The 13,839-nt window shown below is 39.5% G+C and overlaps 1 protein-coding gene across 1 annotated transcript in view; it reads right to left on the bottom strand.

Moving 5' to 3' along the window:
- Positions 1-13,839, bottom strand: part of col22a1 (collagen, type XXII, alpha 1) — a 100,545-nt gene that overhangs the window by 67,629 nt on the left and 19,077 nt on the right. The window contains exons 4-10 of the mRNA XM_061741678.1: positions 6,441-6,552; positions 3,890-4,013; positions 3,073-3,348; positions 1,434-1,514; positions 349-468; positions 167-211; positions 18-80 (exon numbers count right to left, since the gene is read on the bottom strand). Of these exons, the coding sequence (XP_061597662.1) occupies positions 18-80; positions 167-211; positions 349-468; positions 1,434-1,514; positions 3,073-3,348; positions 3,890-4,013; positions 6,441-6,552 (821 nt within the window). The remainder of the gene's footprint in view (positions 1-17; positions 81-166; positions 212-348; positions 469-1,433; positions 1,515-3,072; positions 3,349-3,889; positions 4,014-6,440; positions 6,553-13,839) is intronic.

The following is a 13,839-nucleotide window of genomic DNA, read 5'->3' as shown; positions in this document are numbered from 1 at the left end:
GTTTTACGGTTTCATACAGAATCCCCTCTTTCTCCTTTGACGCCTCGCGGTCCGAGGGAACCTTTAGAGCCAACGTTACCCTGGAAAGGTAGGCAGTTTTACACAAAAATAAAAGGTAAAGAGTAAATACATTATTATCTCATGCTAAATAACAACGGTAGTCGACCTTTTCACCCTTTGGCCCCGCGACTCCCGGACCACCGAGATCTCCCTGCGAGAAAATGAGAATACAGCCGTCTCTTCAGAGCTGTTAAAGGAAGGATTCCCACTCAAGCGTGGACACAAGGGACATGAGGGACATGAGGGACATGGGGGACACGAGGGACACGAGGGACGTGAGGACGTTACCTTCTCCCCAGCGGGGCAGGAACAGTTGGTGTGTTTTCCTCTCTGCTGCTCCACGGCTGCTGGAGTCGGGGTGGAGGTCGGAATCGGAACGGGGGCCTCCGTCACCACTTTGAAAGGACACTGAAAAGAGACAGTTTATTTAAAAATAACAAGTTTACACACTTTCATACACTGGAAGTCCTCAGTTGTAGATAAAGAAGCCCTTAGAAAAACAGGAACATCTTAGGGGATAATAAAAGTAACCCAGATTTTCTGTTCAGTGCTGTAGCCAGGCTGAGTCACAACTCTGTTGAGTCACATCTCAGTAGTGAAGAATTTATTAGTTTCTTTAGCAATAAAATCATGGGAATCAGAGAAGAAATCAACCAGAACCTCCCGGTGCTATGGTGTCCCTCAGGGTTCAGTTCTAGGGTCTTGGGAAGTTTAATCCAGACCCAGCATCAGTGTTCATTGCTATGCTGATGATACGCAGCTGTATTTGTCTATGAAGATGAAACAGAACCGTTAATTAAACTTCAGGTAGCCTATGTCTTATATAAAGGACTGGAGGTTCACTAACTTTTTACTTCTAAATTCTGATAAAACAGAGGTTATAATTTCTGGTCCCAAACACCTCAGGAAGGGATTAGATGGTGTTGCAGCAGCGTGATGCTAACAGAAACCAGCAGAGACCATGTCTCTCCAGCGTTAGCATTAGCATTAGCCTCCCTCCATTGGTCTCCGTAGGAACCAGGATCCACTTCAGGCTTCTGGTTCTGGTGGATAAAGTCCTGAAGGTCCAAACTCCTGGTTCCTCCAGGACCTGATAGTGCCTTGTGTTCCTGACAGAGTTCTCTGTTCTCAGAGTTCAGGTTTACTCCTAGTTCCTAGAAGATCCAGATCTGGAGGACGGGTCTGGTACCAGGAACTGTTACTATGGAAACAACTTCCAGTTTGGGTTCAGGAGGCCGACACCACCTCCAGCTTTAACACCAACTTTCAAACGTTAGTGTTTCGTACATCCTCTAGTTAGTGTTTAGTAAACCTCGTAGTAGTAGTTTAATTCTGTAAAAGGTGCTAAGTGCAGGTGTAGCGGTTGAACTCACCGGTCCACCAGGGATATCGCAGCAAGCTTCCAGCTCTGCATGTTTGGAATCACAGTAAATCATCATCCTCTGGAGGTCAAACTGCAAGAAAGAAACAAAGAGTTGATGAAGGGACCGTCTTCCAGTAACATGTTGCCTAGCAACAAGCGGCCAAAGTCAAATTTTTAGATTAAAAGTTAAATATCGAAAAAACTGTAATAATTAGCGTGATGAGGTTGTACGGTCCGTTAGTGACAATCGGGCCGAGTGTTTGTAAATTTGAACGATGTCTCTACGATAAAGTTCGGCCGAGCAATAAGCGTCCGAATTTTCGCCTTTATTTCTGTTTTTTGGCATCTAGCGTTGCCACGGTAACACTTTTGACTGAGAAAAGTAATGCCCATTGAGGCACGATGGAGACGCATCCAACGATGTATGCCTTGCATGCGTGCACATTGCGGTCAGGGCAGCATTAACAGATGGTGTATTCACATGCTCCCCCATACAAATGCATTGGTTTTTGTTGCTATGGTAACAAGCTCCATAGGATAGAATGGGACAATTTGGCTTCAATATCTCAAAAGCTGTAAACGACAGCGTAATGAGACCTCAGTATGTCGTAGTCCACGTCAAGCTGAGTATTTTAACGTTGGATCAAAGTCTCTATGATATCGCGTTGCTGAGCAACAAGCGTCCAAAGTTCCGTTAGCATCAAAATGAGCATAGTTGAATATCTCAAAAACCGTAATAGCTAGCATGGTGAGACTAACATATGTTGTAGTACAACGCGTCCCGGGTTTTTAAATGTTGTAATGATGTCTGTACGATAACCCGTTGCCTAGCAACAAGTGTCCAAAATAAAATTGATTTTTTTTTTAATTGAAAGTTAAACATCGCAAAAACCGTAATAAGTAGCATGATGAGGTTGTACGGTCCTTTAGTGCCAATCGGTGTTTGGAAATTTGAACGATGTCTCTACGATAGAGTATGGCCGAGTAAAAAGGTACAGAATTTTTCGCCCTTTTTTTGCTTGCTAGCCACTAGCGTTGCCACGGTAACACTTTTGACTGAGAAAGGTAATGCCCATCGAGGCCACCATGAAGACGCATCCAACGATGTATGACATGCATGGATGGAGGTTGTGTTTCGGGCAGCATTAGCGGACAAAAAAAGCGTGCGGAATATCGCCGAGCAATAAGCGTCCGAATTTTCGCCTTTTTTAACATCCCAGGAATCCTTGGCCGGACTCACGTCTATGGGGACGCTGTCGTACAGCCTCTTCCCGATCACCGCCTTTATTTTTATAAGAAGTGATGCAGTAACAGAACTACAGGAATCCTTGTCCAGACTCACATCGATAGGAACGCTGTCGTACAGCCTCTTCCCGATCACCGTCTTTATCTTTATAAAGAAGTAACAGAACTACAGGAATACTCGTCTGAACTCACGTCGATGGGAACGCTGTCGTACAGCCTCTTCCCGATCACCGCCTTTATTTTTATAAGAAGTGATGAAGTAACAGAACTACATTAATAAAACATCAACACTCACGTCGATGGGGACGCTGTCGTACAGCCTCTTCCCGATCACCATCTTTATTTTTATAAAGAAGTAAGTAGTAGAAGTAACAGAACTATCTGAATAAAACATCAGTACTCACGTCGATGGGGACGCTGTCGTACAGCCTCTTCCCGATCACCGTCTTCCCCTGGACGTCGATGTCCTCCCGTTCCCCGATGGTTTTGGTAGCGATGAGTTTGCAGTCCAGGTACAGCGACACCGACTTGGCCCCGACGCTCAGCGCGATCTTGTGCCAGGATCGGTCGAACAGGTTGTCGACCTCGGGACTCTTGAACACGGCCCTGACGGCGTCCTGGGTGAGGCCCACGGCGTTGTACTCCACCGCCTTGTTCTCCCCGTCCAGACGGATGGACACCTGACAAACGGAGGAGGGAGGACGGAAATGAAGGAAGATCAATGGACCAATCAGAGGAAACGGAGATGAGGGAAGATCAAACATGGTTCTTTCTTTTAGTTTTTTTTATTTTTTGTAGTTTTTTTTTTTACATTTTTTTTTCTGACTTTTTTACATTTTTTTATTTTTTATTTTACATTTTTTTTAATTTAATTTTTTTTTTTTCAAACATTTTTCAACAACCCGTCACTAGGCCTGTGTTGAAAAAAATCAATTTTCCGATTCTAAATCGATTCTCATGTTAATTCCTAAAAATCGATTCATATGTCTAAAGATTTTTTTTTTTTTCATCATTACGTCAACTATTGGTACGACGGAGTATTAGGGCCAAACTAAGACAAAAAATAAATTGGAAATTACAAGAATAAAGTCATAATGTTGCGAGAATAAAGTTGTAATATTATGACTTCATTCTCGTAATTTTACGACTTACTGTAGTAAGTAGGCCTGTGTTGAAAAAACTGTTGGAGTTTTAGTTCTCTAAACCAGTTCAGCATCTTACCTGTGGAATCCCGTATTTGTCGTAGATCTGCCAGAGATACCAATCCTCCCGTCTGGACGTTTTCCTGAACTTGAACGTCGTCACGAAGGCGTATTCGTCCGGTAAACCCTGAGGAAACACGTGTCTGGAAATGGAAATGATAGTTTAGTGAGTTTATCTGTGCAGCACAATTCAACACAAGGTCATTAAAGAGCTTTACATCAACATTAAAAGCAGCAAGACACAATTAAACAGTAAATAACAAATAAAATGAAATAAAATGATCAGAAAAGAGGTAAAATAACAGAAAGCTGCAGTTGTTAGTCAGTAAGGGCAGTAGATCCAGCAGGTTCATCTCATTCTTACAATGGTAATAATTACGTTTCTATACAGTCAAAACGTACAAAGACCGGGTCAAATACAGGATTACAAAAGTAATCTGTAAAAAGAATAAATAAATAAATATAATAAATAAATAAATAAATAAATACATAAATACATAAATAAATACATACATAAATACATAAATACATATAACAAATATAAAAAATAAATAAATAAATAAATACATAAATAAATATAAAAAAAATAAAAATAAATACAATTTAAAAAAAAAAAAAATATATATATATATATATATATATATATATATATACATATATATATATATATATATATATATATATATATATATATATGCAGACAAAGTGAAAAAAAGAACAAAAAAACATTTAAAAAAAACAATAGTAATCTGTAACAATTGGTACGGTGAATTAAACCAATTTGACAATTCTAGGCCACAATGTCTGTTTCCAGGTCTAATTTCACACAACTGAGGAGAATTACGTTTCTATACAGTCTAAACGTACAAAGACCGGGTCAAATACAGGATTACTAAAGTAATCTGGAACAATTTGTGCTGTGAATTAAACCAATTTGACAATTCTATGAAAATGAAGGTGAACTAGAGCCTTTGACACTGTGACTATTGTAATGTAACTACATTAGCGTACATTAGTTACATTAGCTGTTAGCTTGGGGGACACGGGGAAACCGAATGAAGTCATTTCTCTGCAGAGAAACCATCACGTTGGTTCGGTCTCTCTGTTCAAATAACTATTTACACATTAATTACACACAATTAAACCTTCACGAGTGCAAACTTGCTGTGGATCAACTCCACTTTTACAATGAATGTGTGAGAAAAACCATTGAAATATTAAAAAACAATACCCAACATTGCTATAAACTCATTAAAGCCACTATATGTAGCAACGCAAGACTGTTAATGGAGTCAGACACAAGCGGGACGCAGTACTATCACAGTACTGCGACATCCCAGACCGAGCATTAGCACATTAGCGCGGTATCGCCGGTGTCTCTGTCGTCAGCAGAGCTATGCGCCACCGTGTGGTCAGAGGTGGAATTACTACAGAGAGTTGCTTTAAATGATTGTAATGGGAAATTTTGGTATAACATAGATATTTTGTCTTGTATGCTTTAAGACTGACTAATGCACAAATCCTGTTTTTAAGTGAACATTCCTATGGCCGAGGTCAAACTCCTTTCACACAGAGCCTGTGGGATTTCTCACTTTCAGGTGGTGGAGCCTCATGGATGTCAGGATGATATATATGTTTTGTCTTTTGTTCCCAGCCTGGCTGAAATATAAGACAGGATGTCTAAAAACATTTGCAGCTCACTCACTCACTGACTGCTTGTTGTGATCAGTTGCTCTGTGTGACTCCATTCATGAATGCTCTTTTTATTAAAACTCCAGAAAGACAGCAGACGTGTCCAGACATTCTTTTTTGAACACTTTATTGAACGAACAACAATTTTTGCCACCACAATTTGGCGACCATGAAAGGACCCCATCTGTGAGCGGATTTTCTTTTTTCCTCTGGACTGAAGTGACTAAAGTGCACACAACAACCTCGTACTCCCCCATCAAGGAAGATCAAGAGATGGCCTGACGTCCGGAGGATTGAGACGAGTCCCCTCACCGGTTGGAGTCTAGCGAACTCGGTGGCTACAGCAAAACACCTCGCTGTTCTTTCGGGTGAGTTTTGAGGAAAGAAACGGCTGAAAATTGCACGAAAGTCTCCTCGCTACCTAGTGAATCGACAGTAGTGTCGGCAGACGTAAAGCACCAAGAACACGTCCAACCCTCGTTTGGTTTTCAGCCCAACAAATTCTTCAGTGCCTGACTATTACAGCCAGGAACAACCTCTCATTTCACTGTTACGCAGATGATCTGGTAATCTATCTGCTAATCTATCTGCTAATCTATCTGCTGATATATCTGCTAATCTATCTGCCATTGAAGTATCAGAGATACTGATGCACGGCGTTCCCTGCTAGCATGTGTTGCTGACATTGTGACAGTGTGAAATGTTGGGAACCAGTTTTCTCTTTACTTACTCAGTCTGCTGCACGATGGGCATGGTTCCCATTTTACTATTGTTACTAGTAATAATACCATAATACTACTAGTATTAGTACTAGTAATACCATAATACTACTAGTATTAGTACTAGTAATAATGAGATGTAGGAACCTCTTTACTTACTCTGTTTGCTGCACGATGGGCATGGTTCCCAGACGAACGTAGGAACTCTGACCGTCGTCCAGTCGAGTTCCCAGAATGTCCTTCACGCTGAAGTGATCCATCAGGTCGAACCCTGCAGGACAAAACACAACGGATTATTTACACTAAAACTGTACAAGAGAAGCTTGAACAGACGACAACTGGACATTGTTCTTGCATGTTGAAGATGTTCCACGTCTGAAAGGCATGAATGAATAGTTTATTTCTGTCAGGCAGGTGTAGTTGAGGACCCAGATGCAGGAGAGAGAGGGAGGCCCAAGGCAGGAGTTCTCAAAAAACACAAGGGTTTATTCCATAAAGGGTAAAACAAAAGCGCTGCTTGGCAGGATCAAGATTAACTCACGTATACAGGGATTGAAAACCAGGAGACATGGAGGGAAGAACAGTACGGGCCGACAGGGAACAAGGGAATGACAAGACCAGATAAACTCAGGGGGTAACGAGACATGACGAGACACAGGTGCAGACAATCAGGGCAGATGAGACACAGGTGGGGCAAAACAGAAACTGAAAGCTGGGGGGAATGTCAAACCTTGACAATTTCGGTTACATTACATTATATGCAGCTTAACTTGTGTGCATATAACTGATAAAACATTATCCTACATATTTACACTAATCAGTTTCACACAATAAACAATAAAACACAAACTCTGTGTAAGCGAAAAAGGAGTCCCTGAATCCTGTTCCTTCCAAAATAAAACCCAGTTTATCAGGAATACAAAAGAAAAGAAAGAAAAGAAAATTTACTCTAAATCGCTCTGTATAATTTAATTATATTCAAATCATTTTGCATTGTAATCTTTAATTATTTTGTCTTTCAATATTTTTTTAAAACTAAAACTGCATAATTTTCCGTCCATCCCATAATTTGACTCAAAAAAATGAAACACATCTATATTTAATATTAGTCACATAACATGTTTCAAACACCCATAGCTTCTTAAATTATCATTTGTTTCTTTTAATCTGAATAAATGTTGAATACAAGTAGGAAGGCTTTTATTCTTAATTCAAAATAATATTTCTAATGTTTTTAAATAAACAATATATATTCATTTTAACGTGCCCGACTCTATAAATAATGTATTAATAGTATCGCGATAAGAAACTATTAATTATTCTCTTTTCTGGAGTTTAACTATAGGGTCTATATAAGTGTTTTGTCTTTTCCAGTCAAATGCTCATCCCTGAGCCCCAAGTCCCCGTAACGAATTCCTATGTGTTTTACACAAATGGCTAATAAAGAAATCTGCCTTTAAATATGTTAAAAAAATGAATTGTTAATATACATAAATTGTTTATATTTCATTATTTTATATACTGTCTTGGGGTTAAATTTGCACAACATTATACAGAAAATAGTACTGTATATAGTGTATATAATATATACACACAAACAATTCAAATTGATTCTCATATTAATTCCTAAAAATCGATTCATATGTCTAAAGATCGATTTTTTTTTTTCATCATTACATTACAAATTTTGATACGATGGAGTATTAGGGCCAAATTAAGACAAAAAAAATGGAAATGACCAGAATAAAGTCATAATAATATGAGAATAAAGTTGTAATATTCTCGTAATTTTAGGAGTTTATTCTCATATTATTATGACTTTAATCTCATAATTTCCAAATTCTTTTTTGTCTTAGTTTGGCCCTGATACTCAGACGGATGGACACCTGGACAATCAGAGGAAACGGAGATGAAGGAAGATCAAACAAGTTTCTGCCCTTTTTCCAACAACCCGTCACCCATCGTTGCCACAAGTCGCCTAGAACTCCAAGTTCTACCCAAAGTAAATGTAAAGCTGTTCTTGAACCGTAGAAATGAAAAGAAATCTGAATCTGAGTCTGAGTCGGAATCTGAATCTGAATCTGAGTCTGAAGGGTCATTTATCCACTTTGCATTGTTTAATCCTCTGCCGTCTCTGCTCAGACTGAGACACTTCTGTCCTCAAACCCTAACTCTTATCGTCAGAATCTCCTCTGAAACTAAAATAAGCCCTTGAGCCAGGAGGAGTTGTGGGTTTGTCAGATATCTGGGTTTAACCGGGTCAGTCCCACCACTCCCTGCAGACGCAGCTCAGGTTTTCCTGGAGAAACCTGGAAATCGTTGTGTCACAGAAAAAGTGGAAAATGGAACATTTTGATGTTTTGAGGCTGATGAGATGTTGTGTTTGCTGCCAGAGGAAACTCTGCGTTGGTTTGGTTCCTGGTTCTCCAGGACTCGGAGCTTGTACTGCATGATGTTCTACATAAATGTGTGTTGTGTTGATGTGCTGCATGATGCTTTACATAAATCCACGGTTTGGTTCCTGGTTCTCCAGGATCGGAGCGTCTGCTACATGATGTGTGTTGTGTTGATGTGCTGCTTGTCTGTTGCATGATGCTTTACATAAATCCACGGTTTGGTTCCTGGTTCTCCAGGATCAGAGCGTCTGCTGCCTGATCTGTTGCATGATGTGTGTTGTGTTGATGTGCTGCTTGTCTGTTGCATGATGCTTTACATAAATCCACAGTTTGGTTCCTGGTTCTCCAGGATCGGAGCGTCTGCTACATAAATGTGTGTTGTGTTGATGTGCTGCTCGTCTGCTGCATGATGCTTTACATAAATCCACGCTCTCCTGCAGCGTGCAGCTTTGAAGTGGTGCCGACCACGGAGCAGATTTAGATATTCAGAGGTTTACGAGGTTTAGGAGGAAACGCCCTTGAAACCTCGGCCAGGGCAGTGCCACCCTGAGGTGGGGGGAGGGGGGGGGGGGAACTATTTATACAGAAACATCTGTCATTACTGTCATTACTGCACACGTGTGGCAAAGAGAGTCTCAGCATTCAACTTTAAAAATGAAGCATTTGCCGGTGGGGGTTTGGACACACTTTCACTTTGAAGTCAATGGGGGAGGTGTTTTATAGACAAAGATTGTGTTTCATGTAATGTAAATGTAATAATTCATAGAAGCAAACATGTTCCTGTTCACTTTAATCCCGTTTGGTTTGAAACATTGGGAGATTCTCTTGTCTTTAAGTTTTATAGATGGGATTTTTGTTAGTTTGTCAACTTTGTGCAGGTTTGCACACACGTTTGCTTCCATGAAATCCAGCTCTGAGTGAATGACGGATTCTTGCAAATTGGGAGGAATCTGGTTAATTCAGAAAAACAGGGCAGATTGTTTTTTCTCAAGTGAATGCAATACACTTCTGTAGTTTACGGAAGATTATTAGGGCCACTTGAAAAAAATAAAAAGAATTCTGAGAAAAAAGTCAGAATTCTGACTCTAATCTCAGAATTCTTTTTATTTTTTTTTAAGTGGCCCTAATAATCTTCCGTAGTAGTTACTTGTTTTTTATAAAAAATAAAAAAAAATCTGTATAATCCCTGAAAAAACATTTTTTTAATGCAGCAGCATCAGTGGGACTCTGTTTCCGGTGGGTAATCTGACTCGTTCATCCATAACTGGTAACGTGAGAGTCTGTCTGGATGTTTTTAAGCAGCAGAAACAGGTGCTGAAACAGCGGCTGTTCTGTTAGTAAAAATAAAGAAACTAGAATAACTTCAGCCACAACTTCTTCCTTTGTTTAAGAGAATAACGTCTCATTATCGTTCAGGATTAAAGGAGATTCTGTAGCGTTTGGTTCTCCAAGAACTGGGAGGGAATAGTTTGTATTTTATTTTTTTTATTTATTCAAACAGGTTAAAACAAAAACTAAAAATAATCAGAATACATAAAATGTATATACCCCAAAAAATATATTAAATATATATTTTAATATATCATATATATTTATTTTATTAATAAACATATATTTATATATTTTTTTATTTTTTAAATATTTTTTATTTAATTACTTCTATTATTTTATTTTAAATTTTGCACTGTATTTATATATTTTTTATTTTTTTATTTTTTGTCTGCATATATATATATATATATATATATTATATATATATATATATATATATATATATATATATATATTGTGTTCACAAGACAACCGTCTGTAGCGGTTCAAAGCTGTTAACAAATGAACCAACTGTTCTCTCATTGGTCAGAAATGAACACGGAAGGAGTTTCCTCTTCCGTACTCCGGGAAAAACAACAACTCTTTCACATAGAGGGCGCAAAGCATCGACCGCCGCCGGTGATCCCGTTCATTTATGTGCGACCGTCGCAAGAACGGACCGCTCTGCGGGCGAGAGGCAGGGTTTGCGCTGCACAAACCCTGCCCCAATGGAACATTTATTATATATATATATATATATATATATATATATATATATATATATATATATATATATACATATATATATATATATATATATATATATATATATATATATATATATATGCATTTTTAGTATATAAGATATATCATATATATTTTAATATATCATATAAATGTATTTTATTATATATATATATATATATATATATATATATATATATATATATATATATATATATATATATATATATATATATATATATATATATATAATATTTATTTATTTTTTTACTTTTTTATTTAAAATTTTGCACTGTATTTATAATATCTTTTCTTTTTCTTCTGTATATATTTTTTTATTATTATTATTTTTTTTTTTTTATTCAAACAGGTTAAAACAAAAACTAAAAATAATCAGAGTACATAAAAATGTATATACCAAAAAAAATACATAATCAAAACAAAGCAAATTAAAGAGACAAATCTAGATGTGGATAAATATTTCCTGTTTGGTTCTAGTCCTGCCTCTTCTAATTTTCTGTTTTTTCAGTTTATTCATTTCACAGAGCTCCAAAAGAAAAGCATAAAAGTATAACTGGGCCACCCCCCCGTCCCCCCCGTCACCCTGGGGTGCTGATCACCACCTTCAGGCCTCGGTGATTAGCAGCATCCGGCGCTAACCGACGCTAACCGACGCATAAATCTCCAGGGAAACTCGCTCACATCACTTCCCTTTCCCTGTTAAATACGACTTCCCTTTTTCTGCTAAATACGTGTTTTACCAGGATGATGGCACACTAAAAAACCTTACATTGCTTATTACTAACGCTGTGATTTATCATGTTTTGACACTAAAGCAAAACCAGTATTTTTAGAAAAAGGGGGCGTGGTCACGTCAGCTCAGGGATTCAATATTCAGCAAATTATTTCAAATTAAAAAACGAGCATCTCAGATGAAGATGGTCTGACTGACCACTAGGGGGCCCCCAAGAGTAAAAAAAGATAAATAAAAAAAAAATATATATATTTTTTTACGTGTGAGTGATGATTCATTACGGAAGAGAATCAGGAGAATCAGCAGGAGAAAAATAAAAATAATATTTTAGAGGAGGAAGATTTTTTTTCATTATGCACTTCGAAAAAGAAGTAAAAATGTCGAGAATAATGTTGAAATACAATTTCGAGAAAAAAGTCAAAATGTTGAGAAAAAAGTCAAAATGTTGAGAAATTCGAAATTTCTACTTTATTCTTGCTTTTACAAGAGGTAATACCATTGTTTTGTATTGCTGGGTGAATAAACTCTCTACTCTAGTGTGTTAGAGTCGCTCCTGTAGTTTCTTGTGCTGCCCCCCCCCCTTTCTCTTCTCTTTTGTCCATGGTGCAGCATCCTCTGCCGGTGGTGAAGAGCATCTCTGAATGCAAAACACCGGATCCTGCAGTGTGGGAGTGAGAGGGGCAGGGTAACGGCCCGGTCAGGCGGGGGAGAGGTTTGTCCGTCAAGACTCCTCTCCCTGGCCCTGCCCCTTCTCAACCTTTCCCCGACCCTGCACCCCAACCTGGGACTTGCTGATTTGGCCGGAGCTTCGGGAGCTGCGTGCTGGCCTGCGGTCCCCACCCCCGGTCATCCCGTTGCTGCTTCCACCTGCCTGCTGTGCTGTTGCCGTCCCTGACCCACCAGTCTGGCCTTCGGCAGGAGGGTCCCCCCTTATGATCCAGGTCCTGGTCCAGGTTTCTTCCTCCTAAAGGGGAGTTTTTCTTGCCACTGTTTGGCTTAAGGTTTTTCTCCCACTAGGGGAGTTTTTACCTGCCATTGTTTATGTAATAATTGCTCGGGGGTTTATGTTTATGTTTATGTTTATGTTCTGGATCACTGGAAAGCGTCTAGAGACAAATTTTGTTGTATTAGACGCTATATAAATAAAATTGAATCGAATTGAATTGAATAAACAAGAACTTATATACAGGTATGGGTAAGTATAAGTATAAGAGAGAGAGAGAGATGTATTAATGTATTGTGGTTTGTTGTATGTATATGTAGCTTTCGGCAACAATGGTTACCATTCATGCCAATAAAGCCAATTTGAATTGAATTGAAATTGAATTCAGCTGATAATTAGTTTATTCATTGGACTCAGCCAGTGCTAAGAAAGCTCTTCTGCCTGTTGGCGAGATAGAGAGATGAGAATGTCAAATTGAAGATGCCGTATAAAAGGCAGGCAACAACTTTTATTCCTCGTCCCCCCCTGGAGTGATTCTCTGGAACTTTTCTGTTTATTGTCCCCCCAACTATGAGCTGGGATTTCCCCCCGGGCTGTAGGACTTGTGCCGGCCCTGATTCCCCCGTCGCCACGCTAGCATGGTGCACATTCGCTCAGCGAGCCGTTCCTGCGGTCGCAGCAGCAGCAGGGCTGTAATCTGGAATCTGGACTATAATCAACATATAATCAACCCAGAACAAAGTTATTTCTGGACGGAACAGAACAAACCCACGGGGCGAACCTGCGGCCAGAACCAGATGATTCCCTGGCCCAGGAAAATAAACGCTCTTTTGATGGGAGTCCTGCAGGGACGACAAGACCGAGACCAGAGACCTAAACCAGTCCCGACACCTGCAGGACTCTCCTCCCCGCTGGGAACTAGTTACGACCCGGAGAAACATCGTCTGGTTCCTCTCTGAACGGGAAAAGGTCCAAGTGAAAGACCGCCGCCTGAAAGAAGGGAAGACTAATTGACTTGACGAGGTTTGAAGACGTAACCGTAAAAGATGTTACAGCGTCGTGGAAATCCCCGGAGAACCTCGTCACGTCACCGTTCCAGACCTGAAACTTGGTCAATGCTCTCAGAGTCGACCCCACATCAGGTCCTGGTTCTCGTCTCTGGACTACAGGAGACCAAACCTGGTCCCAGAACTGCTCTGTGAGCCAGACTTGGTTGACTTGGTCGACTGCCATCATCTAGTCTGTTCTCTGCACATCCATCACTGTTCAGATCCACCAAACTACACAGAACAAACTGCAGCGGGGTTGAGGAATTATCACACCATTGTGACGTGAAGCCCCAGTTTCCTACATCCTGCAGGGGTCACACCTTTGAACTGGCTTCAAAAAAGACTTGATCCATAGGAATCC

The sequence above is a fragment of the Cololabis saira genome, chromosome 15, assembly GCF_033807715.1.
Source record: "Cololabis saira isolate AMF1-May2022 chromosome 15, fColSai1.1, whole genome shotgun sequence".
Lineage (NCBI taxonomy): Eukaryota > Metazoa > Chordata > Actinopteri > Beloniformes > Belonidae > Cololabis > Cololabis saira.
This window is presented reverse-complemented; position numbering and strand designations above follow the sequence as displayed.